Source organism: Bufo gargarizans, unplaced genomic scaffold, assembly GCF_014858855.1.
Source record: "Bufo gargarizans isolate SCDJY-AF-19 unplaced genomic scaffold, ASM1485885v1 original_scaffold_1636_pilon, whole genome shotgun sequence".
NCBI classification, from domain to species: Eukaryota; Metazoa; Chordata; class Amphibia; order Anura; family Bufonidae; genus Bufo; species Bufo gargarizans.
The window spans coordinates 40,852-67,230 of record NW_025334447.1 but is presented as its reverse complement, the minus strand read 5'-3'; the positions used below and the strand labels follow the sequence as shown (position 1 = coordinate 67,230).

Here is a 26,379-nt window from a genome sequence, read left to right as displayed (position 1 = left end):
CCAGACAGGTGCAATGGCTACAGCCTCTGGAGATGGTACTGGTGCTCTACCGATAAAGGGAGCAATGTGGCTGCTTGGTGCACACTAGAACCAGACAGGTGCAATGGCTACAGCCTCTGGAGATGGTACAGGTGCTCTACCTATAAAGGTAGCAATGTGGCTGCTTGGTGCACACTAGAACCAGACAGGTGTAATGGCTACAGCCTCTGGAGATGGTACTGGTGCTCTACCTATAAAGGTAGCAATGTGGCTGCTTGGTGCACACTAGAACCAGACAGGTGTAATGGCTACAGCGTATGGAGATGGTACAGGTACTCTACCTATAAAGGGAGCAATGTGGCTGCTTGGTGCACACTAGAACCAGACAGGTGTAATGGCTACAGCCTCTGGAGATGGTACAGGTGCTCTACTTATAAAGGGAGCAATGTGGCTGCTTGGTGCACACTAGAACCAGACAGGTGCAATGGCTACAGCCTCTGGAGATGGTACAGGTGCTCTACCTATAAAGGGAGCAATGTGGCTGCTTGGTGCACACTAGAACCAGACAGGTGCAATGGCTACAGCCTCTGGAGATGGTACTGGTGCTCTACCGATAAAGGGAGCAATGTGGCTGCTTGGTGCACACTAGAACCAGACAGGTGCAATGGCTACAGCCTCTGGAGATGGTACAGGTGCTCTACCTATAAAGGTAGCAATGTGGCTGCTTGGTGCACACTAGAACCAGACAGGTGTAATGGCTACAGCCTCTGGAGATGGTACTGGTGCTCTACCTATAAAGGTAGCAATGTGGCTGCTTGGTGCACACTAGAACCAGACAGGTGTAATGGCTACAGCGTATGGAGATGGTACAGGTACTCTACCTATAAAGGGAGCAATGTGGCTGCTTGGTGCACACTAGAACCAGACAGGTGTAATGGCTACAGCCTCTGGAGATGGTACAGGTGCTCTACCTATAAAGGGAGCAATGTGGCTGCTTGGTGCACACTAGAACCAGACAGGTGCAATGGCTACAGCCTCTGGAGATGGTACAGGTGCTCTACCTATAAAGGGAGCAATGTGGCTGCTTGGTGCACACTAGAACCAGACAGGTGCAATGGCTACAGCCTCTGGAGATGGTACAGGTACTCTACCTATAAAGGGAGCAATGTGGCTGCTTGGTGCACACTAGAACCAGACAGGTGTAATGGCTACAGCCTCTGGAGATGGTACAGGTGCTCTACTTATAAAGGGAGCAATGTAGCTGCTTGGTGCACACTAGAACCAGACAGGTGCAATGGCTACAGCCTCTGGAGATGGTACAGGTGCTCTACCTATAAAGGGAGCAATGTGGCTGCTTGGTGCACACTAGAACCAGACAGGTGTAATGGCTACAGCCTCTGGAGATGGTACAGGTGCTCTACTTATAAAGGGAGCAATGTAGCTGCTTGGTGCACACTAGAACCAGACAGGTGCAATGGCTACAGCCTCTGGAGATGGTACAGGTGCTCTACCTATAAAGGGAGCAATGTGGCTGCTTGGTGCACACTAGAACCAGACAGGTGCAATGGCTACAGCCTCTGGAGATGGTACTGGTGCTCTACCTATAAAGGTAGCAATGTGGCTGCTTGGTGCACACTAGAACCAGACAGGTGCAATGGCTACAGCCTCTGGAGATGGTACTGGTGCTCTACCTATAAAGGGAGCAATGTGGCTGCTTGGTGCACACTAGAACCAGACAGGTGCAATGGCTACAGCCTCTGGAGATGGTACAGGTACTCTACCTATAAAGGGAGCAATGTGGCTGCTTGGTGCACACTAGAACCAGACAGGTGTAATGGCTACAGCCTCTGGAGATGGTACAGGTACTCTACCGATAAAGGGAGCAATGTGGCTGCTTGGTGCACACTAGAACCAGACAGGTGCAATGGCTACAGCCTCTGGAGATGGTACTGGTGCTCTACCTATAAAGGTAGCAATGTGGCTGCTTGGTGCACACTAGAACCAGACAGGTGTAATGGCTACAGCGTATGGAGATGGTACAGGTACTCTACCGATAAAGGGAGCAATGTGGCTGCTTGGTGCACACTAGAACCAGACAGGTGCAATGGCTACAGCCTCTGGAGATGGTACAGGTGCTCTACCTATAAAGGTAGCAATGTGGCTGCTTGGTGCACACTAGAACCAGACAGGTGCAATGGCTACAGCCTCTGGAGATGGTACAGGTGCTCTACCGATAAAGGGAGCAATGTGGCTGCTTGGTGCACACTAGAACCAGACAGGTGCAATGGCTACAGCCTCTGGAGATGGTACAGGTGCTCTACCGATAAAGGGAGCAATGTGGCTGCTTGGTGCACACTAGAACCAGACAGGTGTAATGGCTACAGCCTCTGGAGATGGTACAGGTACTCTACCTATAAAGGGAGCAATGTGGCTGCTTGGTGCACACTAGAACCAGACAGGTGCAATGGCTACAGCCTCTGGAGATGGTACAGGTGCTCTACTTATAAAGGGAGCAATGTAGCTGCTTGGTGCACACTAGAACCAGACAGGTGTAATGGCTACAGCCTCTGGAGATGGTACAGGTGCTCTACCTATAAAGGGAGCAATGTGGCTGCTTGGTGCACACTAGAACCAGACAGGTACAATGGCTACAGCCTCTGGAGATGGTACAGGTACTCTACCGATAAAGGAGCAATGTGGCTGCTTGGTGCACACTAGAACCAGACAGGTGTAATGGCTACAGCCTCTGGAGATGGTACAGGTGCTCTACCTATAAAGGAGCAATGTGGCTGCTTGGTGCACACTAGAACCAGACAGGTGTAATGGCTACAGCCTCTGGAGATGGTACAGGTGCTCTACCTATAAAGGGAGCAATGTGGCTGCTTGGTGCACACTAGAACCAGACAGGTGTAATGGCTACAGCCTCTGGAGATGGTACAGGTGCTCTACCTATAAAGGGAGCAATGTGGCTGCTTGGTGCACACTAGAACCAGACAGGTGTAATGGCTACAGCCTCTGGAGATGGTACAGGTGCTCTACCTATAAAGGGAGCAATGTGGCTGCTTGGTGCACACTAGAACCAGACAGGTGCAATGGCTACAGCCTCTGGAGATGGTACTGGTGCTCTACCGATAAAGGGAGCAATGTGGCTGCTTGGTGCACACTAGAACCAGACAGGTGTAATGGCTACAGCCTCTGGAGATGGTACTGGTGCTCTACCGATAAAGGGAGCAATGTGGCTGCTTGGTGCACACTAGAACCAGACAGGTGTAATGGCTACAGCGTATGGAGATGGTACAGGTGCTCTACCTATAAAGGGAGCAATGTGGCTGCTTGGTGCACACTAGAACCAGACAGGTGTAATGGCTACAGCCTCTGGAGATGGAGCACAATAGAACCAGACAGGTGCAATGGCTACAGCCTCTGGAGATGGTACAGGTGCTCTACCTATAAAGGGAGCAATGTGGCTGCTTGGTGCACACTAGAACCAGACAGGTGTAATGGCTACAGCCTCTGGAGATGGTACAGGTACTCTACCTATAAAGGGAGCAATGTGGCTGCTTGGTGCACACTAGAACCAGACAGGTGCAATGACTACAGCCTCTGGAGATGGTACAGGTGCTCTACCTATAAAGGGAGCAATGTGGCTGCTTGGTGCCACTAGAACCAGACAGGTGTAATGGCTACAGCCTCTGGAGATGGTACAGGTACTCTACCTATAAAGGGAGCAATGTGGCTGCTTGGTGCACACTAGAACCAGACAGGTGCAATGGCTACAGCCTCTGGAGATGGTACAGGTGCTCTACCTATAAAGGGAGCAATGTGGCTGCTTGGTGCACACTAGAACCAGACAGGTGTAATGGCTACAGCGTATGGAGATGGTACAGGTGCTCTACCTATAAAGGGAGCAATGTGGCTGCTTGGTGCACACTAGAACCAGACAGGTGCAATGGCTACAGCCTCTGGAGATGGAGCACAATAGAACCAGACAGGTGCAATGGCTACAGCCTCTGGAGATGGTACAGGTGCTCTACCTCTAAAAGGTAGCAATGTGGCTGCTTGGTGCACACTAGAACCAGACAGGTGCAATGGCTACAGCCTCTGGAGATGGTACAGGTGCTCTACCTATAAAGGGAGCAATGTGGCTGCTTGGTGCACACTAGAACCAGACAGGTGCAATAGCTACAGCCTCTGGAGATGGTACAGGTGCTCTACCTATAAAGGGAGCAATGTGGCTGCTTGGTGCACACTAGAACCAGACAGGTGCAATGGCTACAGCCTCTGGAGATGGTACAGGTGCTCTACCTATAACGGTAGCAATGTGGCTGCTTGGTGCACACTAGAACCAGACAGGTGCAATGGCTACAGCCTCTGGAGATGGTACAGGTACTCTACCTATAAAGGGAGCAATGTGGCTGCTTGGTGCACACTAGAACCAGACAGGTGTAATGGCTACAGCCTCTGGAGATGGTACAGGTGCTCTACCTATAAAGGGAGCAATGTGGCTGCTTGGTGCACACTAGAACCAGACAGGTGCAATGGCTACGGCAATTGAAGACGGCCTCTATACCTCGCCTGGAGGGGGAAAATACAGCTGCATAGTGTACTGTAACGGCAACAGGCACTCACTCTGGTGAACTAGGGCTCCCTCTGTATATATGGTTGCATGTCGCATGCTAGCACCAGAATGGCTGTTTTGGCTACAGCGCCTGGCGGGAACACTCTGAGTGTGGGGGGTGCTGTATATAGCCCCTGGTACAGTGAAAAAGCTGCAGTGCTGGGTACTGTTAAGGGGAAGGGGTACGTACCTGGGACACCACGTAGGTGTGCCAGCATGCTAAACACGTGGCAGGCTGACTTACCTGTGTGCAGCCAGGGGAGCTCCATCCATAATGTCTTTAAAGGGAGTCTGTCACCTCCATATGGCCATATCCAGTGCTTACGTGGCTCTGTAGCACACCTATACAGGATTGTAATGTTACCTGTGTTCTTTTCTTTAGACTTGCACCAGCAGGAAAAACTTAGTTTAATTCATATGCAAATGAGCCCTTGCAAGTGCCCAGGGGAGGAGTTCAGTGTGTAGGAGCCCAGGGAAGGAGGAGTTCAGTGTGTAGGAGCCCAGGGAAGGAGGAGTTCAGTGTGTAAGTGCCCAGGGGAGGAGTTCAGTGTGTAAGTGCCCAGGGGAGGAGTTCAGTGTGTAGGAGCCCAGGGGAGGAGTTCAGTGTGTAGGAGCCCAGGGGAGGAGTTCAGTGTGTAAGTGCCCAGGGGAGGAGTTCAGTGTGTAAGTGCCCAGGGGAGGAGTTCAGTGTGTAGGAGCCCAGGGGAGGAGTTCAGTGTGTAGGAGCCCAGGGGAGGAGTTCAGTGTGTAGGAGCCCAGGGGAGGAGTTCAGTGTGTAGGAGCCCAGGGGAGGAGTTCAGTGTGTAAGTGCCCAGGGGAGGAGTTCAGTGTGTAAGTGCCCAGGGGAGGAGTTCAGTGTGTAGGGAAGGATTTGTCACCAGCCTCAGAGCGGTCCTTCGAGCGACCCCAGGATGCCGAGGGGGATAGTTGTGACAACCTGAGGTAGTCAGCGGGACCTAGTATAGTGTGTCCCATCCGCGGAAAGGTACCTGGGAGGGCAGAGGTGGCCACAATGTGGACAGGCAATAGGTGCAGCAACTCTGCCATTGATTGGGAGAGTTGGACAGGGAAGAGGCCCATTAAGGAGAGACCGACACAGAATCGTAGGTTAGGGCGTCGAGAGAGGGCCTGGGAGCTACTACGCACAAATAGGGACAGGCTGATCACGTGGCAACCCTTTATAGCGCAATGGGAGCACATAATTACGTGGTGACCCCAAGGGAAAGCAGAGGGCTAAGGGGGAGCCTGGAAATGGAAAACAATGCCAGCCAGAGGCTGTCCTATCAGCCTCTCCAACTAGGGGAGGAGGGAGAGGGGAAGAAGCGACGCCCGGGAAGGGGCAGACAGAGCACCTGGGGCCCAGGGAAAGAGCGGCCTAGTCATGGCAGAAGCCAGGGACTAAAGTAGTGGGGAAGGCTGCGGAGGAAACGGGGTGGCCAGGGAGGAGAAAAGGAACCCTAGAAGGGGAGAAAGGAGGGAAAGGACCACCAGGACCCCCGACTAAAGTGGAACCCACCTCCTGGCCACCAGAAGGGAACCAACCCGGGACCCCTTGGTCAGGGACGAGGAAAGTACTTACCATCCGACGTCTTCGGGCGTCGCAGGGTCACCCCTTCGGCAGACAACACTTGAGTGGGAATGCCGGAAATCCACTGCGGATGCAGTAATGGGGGACTGGTGATGGTACCCGAGTACACGCCCGCAGGGGTTGCAACTAAAGAGGTAATCCACGATGGAGCCCTATCCTGCAGCAGGTTGAGACCTGCAGAAGGAAAAAATATTAAATAAAATAAAAAGCAGCAAGACCTGCGAAGAAAGAGCAGGTCATGTCTGCCTCCAACAGACACTAGACTAAAACTGAATAGCCTAGTGGCTGTGGAGAGGGTATAGCCCTAGGGTTGTTGTGGGTATCGAAATTTCGATACCCAATCAATACTTTTGCATTTCCATTTTTTCGATACTGTGCTGCGCTGCTGTGCAGTCTAGTATCAGAGAACATGAGCGCGCTGCTGTCAGCACAGGGGAGAAGTAAGCAGTCTCTCCCTGCCTCCTGTGCCGCGCTGCCAATAAAGAGAGGGGTGGGCGCACTGCGCCACCAATGATGGGAGGACCTTTCATGGGTCCGGACTTTGTTAAGTAGCAGGCTACATAGAGCGGCGCCCAGGAATCTCCCTGCACGCCGCTCCGTTCGCCCGCTGTGGCTTCTCCATGGGCGTTCCTTCTCCGTGCTGTCCAATCGCAGCGCAGAGCGTCACAGCCAGGGAGAAGGACCGCCCCGGAGAGAAGCTGATGTCTCCTCCCCATTGCTCCAATAGTAGTAATTAGCATACGGACCAGGAGACGGTAACGGGGGCACTGCGGGCTAACGGAGCAGCGCCCAGGAATAATAGTAAGTGCAAGGAGATCCCTGGGCGCCGCACTATGTAGCCTGCTAACTTAAAGTCCGGACCCATAAAAGGTCCGCTTTAACTTTTAATACAGGAGGCAGGTGCCGGCAGCAGAATCACATAGCTGGCACCCTGCCTCTGACAAGGAGCTGTGATCCGCGGCACCTGAGGGGTTAACTGCCGCTGATCTGCTGCCAGTACCCGCCTCCTGTATTACAGGTAATTATCTAGTGTCGCCTCCTAGTGGTAGCTGGGCATATACCCATGGTGCTGTGTCCTGCAATATTAACAAGAAAAAAAAAAAAGTTTATCGGAGCATGTGCAGAACCGCCATATTGATGAACCCCGACTTCCTGTGATTGGGATAAGGGGCGGCAGACACCACAGCGCTCGAATAAAGAGTTGTCTTTTGGATGCCTTGTTTTCTGCATTGCCCTCTTAATCGGACTTCGATCTATCGGTCTAACAACCTAGCGGCAATGTGTTCTGCGAATGTACTTACTGGGAAGAGTATATGTATGGATACACTGCTCTCTGCCGCTCCACTTATAACCTGCCAGCCTATAGGGCGATGATTACCCATCACCTCAATATCAGGCTGTGATCTCCACGCTGGAGATCGCCATGACCCCCATTGTGCCACCAGTGCCCCTGATGATTTCACTTTTCCACAAATGTCACCTGCAGCTTCTTCTGTGCCAGCAGCGACTCAGGAACGTAGCCGCTGCCATCAGCAGAGTGTCAGCAGCTAATGCTGGGCTGCAGGGTCAGCGCTGCTGTGGTGGGGAATGGTGGAGGCCACAGGGTCAGTGCTGCTGTGGTGGAGGCCGCATATATCCAGAGATTTACCACTCCCTTCAACCTGTGACACTGGATGATTCGGTCAGACTGAAGCAGGGCGCTGGGGACTGCAGGGTCAGCGTTGGGGGGGTGGGGTTGAGGCCGCAGGGTCAGCGCTCAGTGAAGATGGCAGCCTCTACATCCAGAGATTTACCGCAAGGTCAGTGCTGCGGTGGTGGAGGCCGCATATATCCAGAGATTTACCAGTCACTCCCACCTGTGACACTGGATGATTCGGTCAGACTGAAGCAGGGCACTGGTGGTGGCCGGAGGGTCAGTGCTGCGGTGGTGGAGGCCACATATATCTAAAGATTTACCAGTCCCTCCCACCTGTGACACTGGATGATTCGGTCAGCATTAGCAGGGCGCCAGGTCAGTGCTCAGTGAAGATGGCGGCCTCTACATCCAGAGATTTACCAGTCCCTCCCACCTGTGACACTGGATGATTCGGTCAGCATTAGCAGGGCGCCAGGTCAGTGCTCAGTGAAGATGGCGGCCTCTACATCCAGAGATTTACCAGTCACTCCCACCTGTGACACTGGATGATTCGGTCAGCATTAGCAGGGCGCCAGGTCAGTGCTCAGTGAAGATGGCGGCCTCTACATCCAGAGATTTACCAGTCACTCCCACCTGTGACACTGGATGATTCGGTCAGCATTAGCAGGGCGCCAGGTCAGTGCTCAGTGAAGATGGCGGCCTCTACAGCCAGAGATTTACCAGTCACTCCCACCTGTGACACTGGATGATTCGGTCAGCATTAGCAGGGTGCCAGGTCAGTGCTCAGTGAAGATGGCGGCCTCTACATCCAGAGATTTACCAGTCCCTCCCACCTGTGACACTGGATGATTCGGTCAGCATTAGCAGGGTGCCAGGTCAGTGCTCAGTGAAGATGGCGGCCTCTACATCCAGAGATTTACCAGTCACTCCCACCTGTGACACTGGATGATTCGGTCAGCATTAGCAGGGCGCCAGGTCAGTGCTCAGTGAAGATGGCGGCCTCTACATCCAGAGATTTACCAGTCACTCCCACCTGTGACACTGGATGATTCGGTCAGCATTAGCAGGGCGCCAGGTCAGTGCTCAGTGAAGATGGCGGCCTCTACATCCAGAGATTTACCAGTCACTCCCACCTGTGACACTGGATGATTCGGTCAGCATTAGCAGGGCGCCAGGTCAGTGCTCAGTGAAGATGGCGGCCTCTACATCCAGAGATTTACCAGTCCCTCCCACCTGTGACACTGGATGATTCGGTCAGCATTAGCAGGGCGCCAGGTCAGTGCTCAGTGAAGATGGCGGCCTCTACATCCAGAGATTTACCAGTCACTCCCACCTGTGACACTGGATGATTCGGTCAGCATTAGCAGGGTGCCAGGTCAGTGCTCAGTGAAGATGGCGGCCTCTACATCCAGAGATTTACCAGTCCCTCCCACCTGTGACACTGGATGATTCGGTCAGCATTAGCAGGGTGCCAGGTCAGTGCTCAGTGAAGATGGCGGCCTCTACATCCAGAGATTTACCAGTCACTCCCACCTGTGACACTGGATGATTCGGTCAGCATTAGCAGGGTGCCAGGTCAGTGCTCAGTGAAGATGGCGGCCTCTACATCCAGAGATTTACCAGTCCCTCCCACCTGTGACACTGGATGATTCGGTCAGCATTAGCAGGGTGCCAGGTCAGTGCTCAGTGAAGATGGCGGCCTCTACATCCAGAGATTTACCAGTCCCTCCCACCTGTGACACTGGATGATTCGGTCAGCATTAGCAGGGTGCCAGGTCAGTGCTCAGTGAAGATGGCGGCCTCTACATCCAGAGATTTACCAGTCCCTCCCACCTGTGACACTGGATGATTCGGTCAGCATTAGCAGGGTGCCAGGTCAGTGCTCAGTGAAGATGGCGGCCTCTACAGCCAGAGATTTACCAGTCACTCCCACCTGTGACACTGGATGATTCGGTCAGCATTAGCAGGGTGCCAGGTCAGTGCTCAGTGAAGATGGCGGCCTCTACATCCAGAGATTTACCAGTCCCTCCCACCTGTGACACTGGATGATTCGGTCAGCATTAGCAGGGCGCCAGGTCAGTGCTCAGTGAAGATGGCGGCCTCTACATCCAGAGATTTACCAGTCCCTCCCACCTGTGACACTGGATGATTCGGTCAGCATTAGCAGGGTGCCAGGTCAGTGCTCAGTGAAGATGGCGGCCTCCAAATCCAGAGATTTACCAGTCCCTCCCACCTGTGACACTGGATGATTCGGTCAGCATTAGCAGGGTGCCAGGTCAGTGCTCAGTGAAGATGGCGGCCTCTACAGCCAGAGATTTACCAGTCACTCCCACCTGTGACACTGGATGATTCGGTCAGCATTAGCAGGGCGCCAGGTCAGTGCTCAGTGAAGATGGCGGCCTCTACATCCAGAGATTTACCAGTCCCTCCCCCTTTGACACTGGATGATTCGGTCAGCATTAGCAGGGTGCCAGGTCAGTGCTCAGTGAAGATGGCTGCCTCCAAATCCAGAGATTTACCAGTCCCTCCCACCTTCGAGACTGGGCGCCATAGTTTGGTTCCATGATTAAAAATTTATTGGCAAATCATAAGTGGGTAAAGAAAAAAAAAAAAAAAAAAGAAAAATCCTCAAATAAAACTTGGTTGTGTTTGTCGGTTATGACAGTATCGCTGGTGTCATAACGTGGAATCACACGGATCAGACGTCATTAAAAAGGCAAAACATGAACAAAATGGGGCCAATTCCTCTAATTAACCCCAACACTCACCTTCAAATAAACAAATAATTTACATAATGTGGGGGGAGGAGGGGGGCACAGAAATACCTGGAATTAAGGCTTCTCCTGGGAAAGCAGAGGACAAGTGGCGGCTGTAGAGCGGCATGCGGGGGACATCTATATACACAGGAAGGACACTGGACGTGGACAGGGCTGCCTGATAGACACACATTGCTACAGGGGCCTCCTGACCCAGACCATCCCACGTCCTCCGTGACCCCAGCACCCCACGGGCAGGAGAAATAATGGGAATGCTGCCTGCACTGCCTCCACCCAGATCTCTGAAATGGCTTTTATTGTGGACAGAAGGAAAAATGGAACTGGAGACCAGTCCTTCACCGGGAAAAGGGCTTCTTAAAAAGCAAAAAACTATAAAGACGAGTCCTTTACATCTGAGCTGCTGGCGGCTCCACAACAGTCCGAGCTCAAAATAAATACGGTTTTACAGATTCCCCCTCTTCATCGGGCCCCAGCTTGTACCCTCCGGGTAAGGAGCCGCTGTGGATTATAGACGTTTGGAAAAGTTCTCTCACTGTGTTTGGTAACTGGTCATACTGTACCCCGGGGGGTTCTGTATTACTGGCGGCCCCTGTGCTGCAGGCGGGGGTTGGGCACTGAAGCCTCCCATCCATGTCGCGGACTGCGACTGTCTGCAATACAAGAATTGGGAATAAGGACAAACTCTTCTTCTGCACGATCACCCCCATCATGCACCACAGCACTTACTCCACTCCAAAGTTCTGCTGATTCCATGTCTGTCCGTACATGCCGTATGACGGTACTTGCCAACCGTTGGTGACGTACTGCCCATACTGCTGAGGGCTGCCATACACGTGGCTCCACTGCCCCCACTGACTGTAGTCCACCTTGAAGAGATGGGACAAGTTACTATCAGCCGAGAGATGACCTCCATCGACACCCTTAGCTGTAATAAAGGGACCACCCGACACCAGCACAGGACTCTGTGCAGACGAGGGCCAACCACAGTTATAGGACAGGAAGCTCTCAGACAGTACAAGGCCTGAGCGTCAGTGTCTCTTACTTGCTGGAAGTTTTTTGCCATGTCTGGTGTTTCTTTGCCCCAGTAACACTTAACCACATGACCCTCTATGGTGGTTCCGTTCACAGACACAATGGCATGTGCGGCGCTGTCGTGGCTGGAAAACCTGAGGCAGAGACAAAGTGAGAAGAGTCACTGATAACGGCTCCTTGTAGAAGCTGGCTGAAGCAAGGAAGGGACCACGTCTACTCACCGAATAAAAGAATAGCCCTTCTCAGGAAAAACACGAATTTCCATGATCTGACCAAAGACCCCGAACGTCTGTCGCATCAGCTGATCTGTAAGACGTTCAAAATGATTAACTATTCCAAACCCGTATATCCCAGGCTGAAAGCAGACGGGGGCTCCTCCGTCTCTACACTATGGGGGGCAGAATAGCTGTAGGTGACCACGTGGACGGAGAACCCGTAGCGGCAATCCTCAGACACACGGGCGTCCATATGACATTATCCTTTCACTGGGGTGTTTTATTTACTAGGAGCTCAAGTGGGCGGCCCCGCTCCCCACACTGACGGACCCGCTCCCCCCGCTGACGGCCCCAGATGCTCTACAGATGGGGACAATTTCTGCCATTTGATCTGGGACTGCCCTTATATTACAGCCTTTGACAAGATGTGGTCAAAAAGTCCCTTACGTCCTAACCAGCAGCACAATAAGGAGGCATGTCTGCCCCGAGTATGACAGAAGCAAATCACTAACTTACTACAGACCCTGAGCAGATAGACGGACAGCCTGGATTCCTTGCGTTTCTGGATTTATTCTGGACTACCCGGATTGTTCTGGGCAATGAAGACACTGCATTAACCCCATACTGGTGTCTGGTTCCCGGAAATGCTGCAGCTCCCGCTATTGTTTCCTCCCCGCTGGGCAGCCTGATTAACCCTCACATGGGACTTTACACATCTTGGGCTGGGATCACCCGTCTTCAGCGTTTCTCAGGTAAGTATTTCTGAGCAGATCAATGTCTGGATGGTTGGAGAGGGATCTCTTCCTTTAGTTGGGCGTGGTACAGGGGAAGCGTTACCTTTCGGGCTCCTGTGCACACTGTCTAGTCTGAGCCTCCACTGCACCTATGCAAGCTCTTCAGCAGTTCCTGGTGACAGAGGAAGGTAAGCTCCTTGTTACAAGGCATCTGATATAGGTCTTGTCTGATGAATTAATAAGGTGTCACAATAGGGCCCTTGTGTCCCTGCTGTAAACCGTCTCTGCATTACCAGATTTGAAGATCCAGGTGACAGGAGCCAGTCTTTTTTCTTTTAGGGGGCAACAAGCCCGGACCATGTGCCATTCTGATGAAGAATTTAGAATAAACCGAGGAGTAGAAGAATAAAGAGGAAAGAATCAGAAACTGTTAATGTCCATCTGGTTGGAGGAGCAGGATTGTGACCAGGGGAAAGCCCGTGTCTCCACCTCCGAGCCTAGGACCTTAAAAGTGGCTGAAGCTTTGAAAAATAAAAATCTAAGGACAGCAGAATGGAAACCTCCTGGAAATGATCCTAACCAATATTGTCCAGATTCTCCATTAACAGCTTCTCAGTCCTAAACAGGTCTAGCTCTGCGGGAAGCCAAGCAGCGTGGGGCCGTTTTGTGGTCCGTATGGGGACCTACACCTCTAATAAGCAGGCGCTCTACTTGAGACATTGCCTTGTAGTTCTGAAAGGCCAGAAAGTCACCTGCTCAATGTTCTTCTGTGGAAGTGCATACTTCATCAGATGTTTCTTCGGCATAAAATGAATCTTCTATTGAGGGTAATGTGTACGCCCTCATTGCAGTCAACGTACATCGCTTCAGGCCTTAACTTAAAGGGTCCTCCTCCTAAAGTGAATACATCTATAGCCACCAGATTATCCTGGCACTCTATTGTGCCTGCAGGGAAGGGGCTACGAGTGACGCCTGCCTGTGGGTCACTCGCCAGAGCCGAGAGAAGCCTACGCTCAGAGCGAGACTGCTTATATCATCTCCAAAGCCCTAAAGAACTGTATACCTCAGGTCTAGGGTTCCAGCTAGGATACGCTTGCCGCGATTCTAGCTCCTGACAGATCTGTGGTCTAGATTACCAATAGTAAATTGCTCTGTGGCTTAGATCGGGAATAAGGCTTCCGGATAAACCTGTGGGTTTGAGTAAGCTCTTTGGTTCAGTGCTGGATAAGATAAGATAATGGAGACCTTTTCTGATATGAAAAGAAGAATACAGCAGTCCTTTAGGAGATAGATCCATCAGGGGTGGAACATCTCCTCTGAGGTTCCTGAAGTCAATATCAAGACAAGAGGATATAAAGCCCTGACACGGTCAGTCAGGAGGGCAGCAGATTTGTGGAATCTCAGTGATGGCCCAACTCCTGAGTGAGGAGCAAGGCCTTAGGCCCCTGTCCCTGGTCTCAAGAATGCTCCCTCATTCTCCTTTCTGAAAGGCGTTCAGAAAGTCGGCAGTATTCTGCAATTCACAGCATATCTGCTCAGGGTCTCCTCAGCTATTCGAGCCTTTATACGGTGCCGTCTGCTATAGCTGCCTCCTTAAGAACACAGCATTTCTGTGGCTCCACACTTGTATGATTGGCCATCTTCAGGCTACTGAACAGTTATTCCAACACTTGGGTTGAGGAAAGCATCTCAGCAGTTGAGGATTTTAGGCACCAAGTAAGCAGTTGCAGAGGCAGCTTCTTGAGCCTCATGGCTCTTCTATATAGAGAAGAGATCCTGTGAAAACCAGGAGGGGCGGAACAAACTGTGCACCCCATCATTTCCAGCTCGTCAATCCCTCAGAATGTAGATAGATCTCAGAGCCAAGTGCTCCATGTTCTAGCTGATCTGGATTCTATTGGCTAGTAATGACTCAACTAGGTTGAGAATTGCATCTGGAGTGTCATACGATCAGTCTCGCAGCCACTGGGGGGTGTCTCTTCTCAAACCTCAAAGAACTGAAAGCTATACAAGATGTTAGCTGACTTGCCCCACAGACCCAGGGGGGAGCAGTCCGTGTAAGAGCGGACAATATTATAAGCAGGGTGGCACCAGAGCAGAGCCCCTACTTAGGTGGGAGGGATCTAAGCATGGACAGAACTGACAGAGTCAAGGTCTAGAAGTTCCAGGAGAATGGTCTCTGAATCCAGAAATCTTCAAGCAAATTGCCAAGATGTGGGAAATACCACAGGTTTAGTGCCAAGATGGAAACATTCCTTTAACAGGAGCACAACCCCTTGGATACCTGTGCATTCCATCTGTTTCAGGGATACTTGGTATATCGATGAAAATCAGGCTAGACCAGACCACCATACCATTTGGGCCAAAAAGGCCAAACTCATTCACATGTGCCAAGGGTGCAACTGGAGACTCCCCTCCACTGCAGATCTCATGTGTCTAGGGCACTGAACTCTCCCTGGACCTGGAAAGACTCAACATAGAGGCCTCATGGACAAAGTCACATGGACCTGGTCACAGCTAGGTCTCAATCCACTAAAACACAAGGATCAAATGAATCCATTCAGCTTAAATTCTATGCAAGGAAACCACAGATTATCAGCCTCTTGGGCTTCCTGTGGAAAGGGTTTGGGAACGGCCCGATTGCATCAACCTAAAATGTCTACATTTTGGCCATGTCTATTTATAATCTTTCAAGTCTATCTTTGTCACAAGAGTCCTTGATGAATTTATCCACAAATCAGCAGTGAGCCAGGTAAAACGCGATTCCGAATATTTAGTCCATACCGGCCAAATGCCTTAGAATGTAATAGTTAATTTCCAGAAGGAGGAAGAGCTTAAGTGCTGCCACACACACCCTGGGTAGATGGTTCGTGGCTTACTTTAGTCAGAACTGGAATCCGTCTGACTCGGTTAGAGCAGAGTCCATCTCCTGGGCTGGTGAAGTCTGATCCTGGTAGATGAAGGTTTTACGTGCAGCTCGCACTGTATGTTAAATTACGGTTTTCAGAGGAGACTGCTCTGTGGTGGTCTATTTGAGTTCCGCCACACAGGAGGACTATCGTTAAGGGGATACTGCTGGTTAATTCACCGTTACTGTGCTGCTGGTTTGGACGTAAGGGAAGCATTGATTTCTACCTTTAATCTGTGCTTCCCTCGCCAAGTAGGATACTTCTTTATAATAAAGACACAGGAGGGGCTCGGTCCCCTTATATAGGCTCCGGGGTCTCTAATAATTAGAGGTCCTTTCTGTCCTATTACACAGGAGCAGAAATACCCCCATTACTGTGCTGCTGTTAGGACTAAGGGAAAACAGATTAATGTTAGAAATCAACAATTCTGAGATTAGAATGCTCCCTATCCATAGTCATCCCTCCGTTCTGGAGGATATATCCACATTCTACCGATCTTGCTCTTAGGTGGATGGTGATAGGATTCTCTCACTCAGTGGAAAGCCCTAGTGACATATGAAAATACAGTTAATAAAACTAGGGGCCGCCCTAGTAGGCTCGCCAACATCTGGGGGCAATGGTGTTCTTCTGACTCCCCACATACTTGATCATCAGCCATACATTCCAGGACACCCAACCACAGTCCTATTTCATTGCTCTATGTTCTGAGATATTACATATGTACTAACCAGTGTCACGATTCTTGTCACACCAGTTGGGTATATAGCGAAGCAGGAGCGGCACTCAGTTTCTTAACGATATGAAGGCATAACAGCATCATCAGGGACTAGTTTTGGCTCAAGCCTGAGCCAAACTGCAAGCGAGTGCCAGTCCTTCGCTATACTCTAGTGGGGCGCATGCACCACATGAAAACCGCAGTGCCGACCCATCTTCTTCAATACCAGTTGGCTATGTGATACTGAAAGTACTTTTTTATTGCATTAGTTCAATACAAGTTTTAAAAAATAGAAAGAAGGTTAATGTACAAGTTGTGGACATTTGTGCAGCCCTAGGAGACAGGGTAGCAGCATAGCACCCAAGTGATGGGCACAGAGAGGGGACCCACCTGTTAAACCAGAGCCGATGCCACCGCAGTACACAGTGCAGTTCTTTGGACTGGACTGATTGACGACATCTTCAAACCTCAACTGTTTAGAGTTATCTGATGCGAGAGGAAAACCTGTGCATTAATGGTTAGCTTTACATCTACACTTAATAACCAAGCTCCAGGGCACAGAGCCGTGACACTCACTTTCCTGCGTGCTTTTCGGTGCGGGCGGTTTGCGCGTTGCCCAGTTAGTTCTAATTTGCCGTCCACCCAACCACTGACCTCCCATGTGTACAATGGCATTCTCTGCATCCTGCAAGAAGAGCACAGATGAGTCTGGAGCAGAAGCAGAGGGCAGAGCACAAGACAGACTTCCACTTACCAGCTTGTTATAGAAGGACACAAAGCCGTAGCCCTTGGATTTTCCGGTTGCCATGTCCTTCACAACCCTGGCATCACTGTGAGAAGAGAGCAGAGGCTGGTGAGACCAAGGGAGCAGCAGGAGCCAGCGGCGTCAATCATCAATACAGATCTAAAAGGAAGCACCCCGCTGCATTGTGTAGTCAGCCCTCCTGGCCTAGCACTGCTCCCTGCCCATTATATCTACAGCACACAGCTCTAGCATTAACATGGAAGAAACATGCAACCTAGCAGTTACACTACACATTGGAGTCCCCCTCAAATGGCTAAGCACGCAACACTCCTGGCCCACCATGCACTCACTAAAATCAACGGCTTCAGAATATATGAAATATCAAAATTGAAAAAGAGGAAAAAGTAGGAATTAAAAGGCATACATGGCCTGTTAACAGATCTCTTTATTTTTCTTGGTCAATTCTTTACCACCATTTTGGAGTTTGGGCAGCTGTAAATTTTGAAAAATTGACATTTTCAGAAAATTTAAGAAAGGAGAATAAAACTAAAGAACAACAACTTCAGCACACCAGTACAAAACAACAAAACTTACACAGAGATGTATTGTGTAATATCTGATAGACTGCATATATCAAGAGAGACGGAGATAAAATAAGAGGAAATAGAAAGGAGAATAAAAAAATCTACAACTGAGTCCAGTGTGCACAGCTCCTTGCTGAAAGCCGTCAAGATTCTGTCCATCTACCAGCAATTCTGCAAAATAATCAGAATGCTATTCAGTTTAGAGGCGACTGGGAGTGAGGAAAGACTTACACCCGGCAGACATTTCACAGCGGCTCATGGGGAGCGTGCCCTGCCCACACCACTGCTTCAGACACGCTGTCTCTGCGCAGAGCACTGGAGTGTGGCATCACATGGAGCACCATGGCGTCCATGACCAGAGAAGCGGGCCTGCTGCCACCAGTGATCCCCGGCACCACAGACAGCAAAGTCTGAGACTTCCCAATCTACATACAAGGTAATGGAGACACAAACAAGCCCCAATACTTACTGAACCACGAGCAAGGCAACGGATGGCAGCACTAAATTATATTGGGAGAGAGCCAGAGCATAGCACCCAGCAGGAGCACCACATCCAGAATGGGGAGGCACTGCCAACACCCACAATGGGCACACAGGGTGTCACCTACCATTAGCTGAAACATGTTTTTGTGATCATAGTTCACAATGCATCTTGGAAATATCCAAGGACACTGGGTGTGGAGCAGTGACAGACGGGAGCTAGAGCTCAGCCATGTTCCTGGGCGCCAAAATACTTACGATATTTTACCAAATGGAGCAAAAGCAGATTTTATGTCTTCTGTGGTGATTTCTGGGCTCAAGTCGCCAACAAACACATGAAAGTGATCTGTAAAGAAAGGGCGTCATGTTAGTCAGCGGGCCACAAAGCTCCTTCAAAAGCGTGTCCAGCACAACGTGGGGTCTACACCGGACTGGGTGCCTAATGCCATCCACATGTCCCAGTCTAGGAAATAAAGTGTGAGGGCGAGCAGAGAGGAGCACCGCTCCAGCGCCCCAAAAAGTGACTTCCACCAGTGAGAAAGAGGTAAATGAGAGAGAATACCAAGAGAGGCAGCCTAAACAGCACAGGGAGGTGTAAATGCTATCGCCCAGGCTCTTAACCCCTTTTCTGCTGGAGGGGCCTGCAACAAAAAGGGATTAATAGCAGCATCATACAATCAGATGAAAGGCAGGATTGTGCAGCACGCAGGCGGCACCACCAGGGGGCTCTACTTACTGGAAGTGTCCTTCTTCTGGCTGCTCGGAGTCGTTGCCCAATTGACCTTCACTTCCTGCAGGAAGAGGAGTATTACTAGTAAATGACAGAAGATGATGGGAGTAACCCACAAGAAACCTCTAGGACAGGGATCAACCACCTTTGGCACTCCAGCTGTGGTGAAACTGACTCCCAGCATGCACACCTCCTTGGCTGTTCTCAGAACTCCCAAAGAAGTGAATGGAGCATGCTGGGATTCGTAGGTTCACAACAGCTGGAGTGCCGAAGGTTGCTGATCCCTGCTCTAGGAGAAAGCCCCATGTCACTGAAGAGCCCCCTCTCCGCAGGGGGCAGATACACACATCGCCAACCATAGGACAGGTAAAATTATTCCCTACTTACCTTCCCCAAAATCTTCCGACCATTCATGGCAGCTAAGGCGGCTGCTGCATCTCTATGCTCAAAAAACTCCACAAAGCAGTAGGGATCATTGCTGGTGTTTGGCAGGACGGAGAATCCGACCGATGCAGCGACTCTGCGGCCGTCAGTCTGCTGTAGGTGGAGAATAGGGAGTGTTACTCCTTATACCATCATCCTACTGGTGCATGAACCACGACCCTTCCCGATTTGTGTCCGGCTACTTTCACATCTGCGTTTTGTCTGGATCTGGCAGCGATTGCCAAAAACACTTCCGTTAGGATCATACGACAGGCTACATCCGTTCTGAACAGATAAGGTTGGATTACCTCTAAAATGACCAAGACGGCACTAAAACCATTGGAAGTCAACGGGCTCCGGATCAGTTTTCTTTTGCATCCGAGTAGACGGATCCGGCGCCATTGACTTACATTGTGTTTCATGCCGGATTGGTCTTGAGCAGTATCCCATGACACTTGCAGCATATTGCTGTCCAGTATGGCAGCACAACCAAAGGAACGGAATACATTCTGGTGACTCCGAGCCGTTCACTGACAACGAATGGGGACAAACTGAAGCTTTCCTGTGACGGATCTCAATACCGGAAAGGAAAGTGCAGATGTGAAAGTAGCCTTACTCCTGGAAGAGGCAGGTGGCCACAATCATACTGGGTTCAGTGGGACACTGAGCTTCTCCCTCCATGGAGGTAAATGACAGAAGAGCCTCCATTACAGATCCTCACCACCTGAGCTCAGGCCTGATCTGCTGGTAGGGGACACGCAGTACAATCTGTTCCTCATCAACCAGGACCTTTACATTGTCCTCAATATCCCGTCCAGAAATCTACCAGCAAAAGTGCCTCATATCAGGCCCCTTACATCCAGCACTTCTGACATAAACCCTGGATTCCTCAACATGAACTTCCCAGCTCTGTGCACCTTCACACCCCTTCATCCATCTTCCATCCACTAGATCAAGCACTCCTTACGAAGACCAGATGTGGAATGATGACAGGGGTCAGAACATCTGATGGTCTATGACCCTTCAGCAGACAGGCCAGCCTGTAACCTGCTGCAGTATCTGGAAGGTACACCTACCTCAGTGATCATTTTGCAGCTTTTGCATGGTCCAATCTGACTGAACAACTGGAGAATGAGGACTTCGGTGACATCTCTGGAGAGGTTGCCCACATACCTGTGAATTGAAGAGGAGAGTGTGAGCTCTGATCAGTCAGCAGAAGAGGCAGGGATGGGGTGTGCAGTCCTTTTCTTTAGGGATGTAGGTTGTACCAGCTGTTTTCCTCTTAGGAACCCCCTATGTAAACTGGGTGGCAGTACACGTGTGACCACGGCTCTATTCCCTGTCTATAGGAGATGGCCAAGCTCATTCGCCTGTCTTGAGGCTAGGGGATACGTTGGTTGTGGGAGAACCCCTTCAATGTTAATAAGGGAGCGCTCTCTGGAGGCTCCGTCATCATCTTGTCGCTATCACTCTGTAAATGGCACATACATTCAAGCAGTCTCTTCACCTGTAGGCACCTGATCTCACGTGTAGACCTTATCTCGGAGGACGGGCCTCCAGTCCAGGAGGTATGACACCACCATCAAGGCTGTGGAGCAACTATCACAAAGTTCCAGAAAATTCTGGCTATATACCGCTCGGCCTATACTGGGGTCATCCTAATATCAGCCAGGTAATGGATTCCACACCGACCTCCTCAGGTCTAACCCTTCAGTGCACCTCCTGTCCTGCTATCTCCCAGTGCTCGGCCTATACTGGGCTCATCCTAATATCAGGCAGGTAATGGATTCCACACCGGCCTCCTCAGGTCTAACCCTTCAGTGCACCTTCTCTCCTGCTATCTGCCAGTGCTCGGCCTATACTGGGCTCATCGTAATATCAGGCAGGTAATGGATTCCACACCTGCCTCCTCAGGTCTAACCCTTCAGTGCACCTCCTGTCCTGCTATATCCCAGTGCTCGGCCTGTACTGGGCTCATCCTAATATCAGGCAGGTAATGGATTCCACACCGGCCTCCTCAGGTCTAACCCTTCAGTGCACCTCCTCTCCTGCTATCTCCCAGTGCTCGGCCTATACTGGGCTCATCCTAATATCAGGCAGGTAATGGATTCCACACCGACCTCCTCAGGTCTAACCCTTCAGTGCACCTCCTGTCCTGCTATCTCCCAGTGCTCGGCCTATACTGGGCTCATCCTAATATCAGGCAGGTAATGGACACCGGCCTCCTCAGGTCTAACCCTTCAGTGCACCTCCTGTCCTGCTATCTGCCAGTGCTCGGCCTATACTGGGCTCATCCTAATAACAGGCAGGTAATGGATTCCACACCGGCCTCCTCAGGTCTAACCCTTCAGTGCACCTCCTCTCCTGCTATCTCCCAGTGCTCGGCCTATACTGGGCTCATCCTAATATCAGCCAGGTAATGGATTCCACACCGGCCTCCTCAGGTCTAACACTTCAGTGCACCTCCTGTCCTGCCATCTCCCAGTGCTCGGCCTATACTGGGCTCATCCTAATATCAGGCAGGTAATGGATTCCACACCAACCTCCTCAGGTCTAACCCTTCAGTGCACCTCCTGTCCTGCTATCTCCCAGTGCTCGGCCTATACTGGGCTCATCCTAATATCAGGCAGGTAATGGATTCCACACCGGCCTCCTCAGGTCTAACCCTTCAGTGCACCTCCTGTCCTGCTATCTCCCAGTGCTCGGCCTATACTGGGCTCATCCTAATATCAGGCAGGTAATGGATTCCACACCGGCCTCCTCAGGTCTAACCCTTCAGTGCACCTCCTGTCCTGCTATCTCCCAGTGCTCGGCCTATACTGGGCTCATCCTAATATCAGGCAGGTAATGGATTCCACACCGGCCTCCTCAGGTCTAACCCTTCAGTGCACCTTCTCTCCTGCTATCTCCCAGTGCTCGGCCTATACTGGGCTCATCCTAATATCAGGCAGGTAATGGATTCCACACCAACCTCCTCAGGTCTAACCCTTCAGGACCCGGACAGTTTTGGAAATTACATCTTTCATTTTTCCTGCCAAGGGTCATAGTTTATTTCTCTCTCTCACGTGACCGATGAATGCGTCATCACTCTGCCTAGGAGAAGCAGTTGATCGGCGGGGGTCCCGGAGAGCTCATCAGTATAAAAATCTCAGAATATCCCTATAAAAATGATGACCACCTGCAGGTATTAGTCAGCGCCTCGTGTCACCATATTGTGAGGGCCTGTTTTTGGCAGGGTGTGCTGTAGCTTTTATTAGCTTCATTCGGGGGAACTTTTTGATCTTTTTTTCTGGGGCGACATCAAGCAGAATAATTAACATGAAATCAGAGGTCGCAATAACGCGTGTACAAGAGTCACTGACGCCTGTTCAGGCCATTTACTCCCTGGAAAAAGTGTAAGGCTACCAATATGCCTTAGACCATCCCCTACATTCAGCAGCGCAGGGAACGGCACAGTTAGCGCAGTGATGCTGCCTGTCCCTGAAATGACCAATATCAAAGCTCCATACAGTGAGGAGCTTTACTATTGGATGTTTTGGGCGGGCGCCAGAGCGAGACAGCGCGCTGCTGCAGGGGAAGCCAGCGGGAGCTGAAAGGAGGAGTGGCCGGCTACCGGGAGTTTCTGCAGTAAGGAGGGCGGATGAGCTGCAGAAGGACCCCGGGGAACATGGCGGCGGAGGAGCTGAAGAGGACTCCTCAGAGGTGACCAACAGCCCCGGACATCAAGGTGACAGCACATGTATACCACACACAGTGTTCAGTGTACACACACACAGTGCAATACACACACATCACACACTGATGCATCTGGTGTAGTGAATGCAGGCAGGCTATTATAGACAACTGATAAAGTACAAGGTTAATTTCGCCACATTGGACTGGACTTATCACTTGGCTATAATTGCCTGATGGTGTGTAGTAATGGTCCCCTGCATACACCCGCTCCTCTTAGGCCCCGTTCACACCACCACTATTTATTTCTGTTCTGCTCCGTTAGATGAGCAGAGCAACAAAAATAACAGAAGTGCTGGATCGGGCACGTAAAGGTGGGTTTTTGTCATACATTTAACATATACAAAAACCGTATACATTAACGGACGCCTCAGACGGATGGAACTCTGTGGCGATGGATGGCACAGTATGGCGTCTGGTAATATATATATATATTTTTGTGTACAGTAAATGTAACGTGAGGCCGGCCTGACAGGGAAGAGGCTGAACAGCCGACTATGAAGGAGTCCGTTCAGAATCTGCAACAGAGGCTTCAAACGCAGATGTGAACAAGCGCAGGCCACGTATTATGCATTCGTATTACTGCAGCTTTCGTACTCCTCCTCAGGCAAAAAATGCTCTTCAAAAATGGCAAAAGGTGTATTTTTTACTCTTCTGGAAAAAACGTAGTGCGACCTCTGCATGAAATAGAATTAACAGATTGAATAATTTACCCTGCGGAAGCCCGCTGGCGAAACGCATTGGGCGAGTGAGGGACACTGGGCTGGCGAAACGCATTGGGCGAGTGAGGGACATTGGGTTGGCGAAACGCATTGGGCGAGTGAGGGACACTGGGCTGGCGAAACGCATTGGGCGAGTGAGGGACACTGGCACTCACTGTTGGACCATTCTGTACTTTTCGGCAGTGGGTCGGTGTTATTATGGGATGTTTGCCTGTCCTGATCTCTGTCTCGGTTTGCATTATTAATAATGAAATAAAGGAGTTACGGTTTTCTAATAGCTGGACGGTGTACGGTTTTTCGGCACACGTACGGTCATGTAGGAGCGGCAATTTAATAATTTTTCTTATTTTTAATATGATAAATGGGAAAAGAACCTGGAATTAGTGGCTACACCAGAATACCTCAGTGCGCGCCCCATGACCTACCCAGGGTCGCGTAAAAATAAAAGTTATATATATCTCCATAAACAGATCATATAAGGGGGGGCGCACTGGAACTACCGGTGACATATGGACACGTCTCAATTGTTAAAAAAATTTAAAAGGGAATCTGTCACCTTTTTTGAGCATATAGAACTGTTAACATAGCAATGTGCAGTAAAGTACCTTCGCTCCAGCACGGGTCTTCTTGCTTTTATTCAACTTTTCATTTAGATGAAAAAGCGATTTTTCTGATATGCTAATTAAGCCTCAAGGTGCCCAGAGGGGCCTTATTCCTCTCCTCAAGTGCCCAGTAACGCCCCCTGCAGTGCCCAGCCCGCCTCCTAAGAAATAAATGTCCTCCCCAATACTTGCTGAACTGCGCCGCCCCCTCCCCTACGTCATGTAATTTATTCACTGCACCGTCCTTGCTTCCTCCTTTCTTGGCCTCAGAAATCCCGCGCCTGTATGATCCTACGGCTCCTGAGGGCAACAGCCTCAATAGTGTCACTGGGCATGCACCGAGCCCAGTGACGTAATCAGAGCGCTGTGGCCTCAGGAGCTGGAGTATCGTACAGGCGCAGGCAGTCAGCGATACTGCGTGATGCCGATCATGGCGGATGAGACCAAAGCCCCGCTGGATCTGACAACCACTCTCGTAGGGAGATCTGACCCTTCCGCATGGCCGTCACCGTGGAGGACGGCCCTTCCGCATGGCCGTCACCGTGGAGGACGGCCCTTCCGCAAGGCCGTCACCGTGGAGGACGGCCCTTCCGCATGGCCGTCACCGTGGAGGACGGCCCTTCCGCATGGCCGTCACCGTGGAGGACGGCCCTTCCGCATGACCGTCACCGTGGAGGACGGCCCTTCCGCATGACCGTCACCGTGGAGGACGGCCCTTCCGCATGACCGTCACCGTGGAGGACGGCCCTTCCGCATGACCGTCACCGTGGAGGACGGCCCTTCCGCATGACGCGGTGGCGGTCACTGTGGAGGACGGCTCTTCCGTATGACGCGGTGGCGGTCACTGTGGAGGACGGCTCTTCCGTATGACGCGGTGGCGGTCACTGTGGAGGACGGCTCTTCCGTATGACGCGGTGGCGGTCACTGTGGAGGATGGCTCTTCCGTATGACGCGGTGGCGGTCACTGTGGAGGACGGCTCTTATGTATGACGCGGTGGCGGTCACTGTGGAGGACGGCTCTTATGTATGACGCGGTGGCGGTCACTGTGGAGGACGGCTCTTACGTATGACGCGGTGGCGGTCACTGTGGATGACGGCTCTTACGTATGACGCGGTGGCGGTCACTGTGGATGACGGCTCTTACGTATGACGCGGTGGCGGTCACTGTGGAGGACGGCTCTTCCGTATGACGCGGTGGCGGTCACTGTGGAGGACGGCTCTTCCGTATGACGCGGTGGCGGTCACTGTGGAGGACGGCTCTTACGTATGACGCGGTGGTGGTCACTGTGGAGGACGGCTCTTACGTATGACGCGGTGGCGGTCACTGTGGAGGACGGCTCTTACGTATGACGCGGTGGCGGTCACTGTGGAGGACGGCTCTTATGTATGACGCGGTGGCGGTCACTGTGGAGGACGGCTCTTACGTATGACGCGGTGGCGGTCACCTCACAACACATGGCGCAGACCACCCGCTGACCTGCTCTGACTTTGGCGCGGCATGACAAGGGCCATTATAGCGCATACTATCTGACAACACATTGCGAAGCCCTGTACATAACAATGTGCTAGACATAAGGGGCCCCACTGACACAGGGGCCCGGCCAGCTGCCATATACTCACAGGGTCCGGGGCTGGCCGTCATCGTCCATGTCTCAGCTGCCGGCTACGTCCTCGGATAAACCTACAAGGAGCGGGGCGGCACTGACACGAGGCGTCACCGGAGCCGGGAAACAAACCTCACAAACCTCCGTCCGGTTCCCAGTAAAATGGCGGCCGCCACCAGCGAGAGGGATGCCGCTCACCACGCATGCGCTGCCCCTCCACCTGCGCGTCCGCCATACGTCATCCCCTGAGCATGCGCGCTGAGCTGGCTCAGTTCTACGTGTCACAGTAGAGGCGGGAAACTTCTCAGCGGCGGCCTGAGGCGATGACGGACGGCGGGCGCGGTACCGACAGCGACTGCCCTATTAACCCTTCTCTCTCTGCGACCCCCTGGAGCTTCACACTGGGTGTCGGCCGCCAGTCTTGAAGTAACTTAAAGGAACATTTGTCGCTTTGGCTCTTTGGTTAAACCGCGCCTTCTGTCTAAGAAAAAATGGAGAGAAGTGAAAAGCTCAATTCTATTCACATAATGCATTTAACCCTTTCTACTAGAAAG

The 26,379-nt window shown here is 51.5% G+C and overlaps 1 protein-coding gene across 2 annotated transcripts; it reads right to left on the bottom strand.

Moving 5' to 3' along the window:
• Positions 1 to 10,554: 10,554 nt before the first annotated feature.
• TIAL1 (TIA1 cytotoxic granule associated RNA binding protein like 1) lies at positions 10,555 to 26,047 on the bottom strand. 2 transcript variants are annotated; one of them, XM_044274291.1, is made up of 12 exons: positions 25,842 to 26,047; positions 20,242 to 20,338; positions 19,130 to 19,279; positions 18,749 to 18,803; positions 18,271 to 18,358; positions 16,958 to 17,033; positions 16,780 to 16,888; positions 16,594 to 16,707; positions 11,852 to 11,936; positions 11,641 to 11,764; positions 11,325 to 11,464; positions 10,555 to 11,248 (listed from the first exon to the last, which is right to left on the bottom strand). In XM_044274291.1, the coding sequence occupies exons 1-12, from the start codon at positions 25,868 to 25,870 to the stop codon at positions 11,128 to 11,130; spliced, it is 1,188 nt and encodes a 395-aa protein (XP_044130226.1). In that variant the 5' UTR covers positions 25,871 to 26,047; the 3' UTR covers positions 10,555 to 11,127. The 2 variants fall into 2 exon arrangements, with proteins under 2 accessions (XP_044130226.1, XP_044130227.1); XM_044274292.1 differs by having other exon boundaries at positions 16,594 to 16,689.
• Between the last annotated feature and the right edge of the window lie 332 nt (positions 26,048 to 26,379).

Coding starts and splice junctions, on each gene's coding strand:
- TIAL1 (XM_044274291.1), bottom strand. CDS start 25,870: ATGGACGATGACGGCCAGCCCCGGACCCT. Junction 11,765..11,851: donor AAGGGCTATTCTTTTATTCG/GTGAGTAGACGT, acceptor TCTCTGCCTCAG/GTTTTCCAGCCACGACAGCG. Junction 11,465..11,640: donor TGGCAAAAAACTTCCAGCAA/GTAAGAGACACT, acceptor CATCTCTTCAAG/GTGGACTACAGTCAGTGGGG.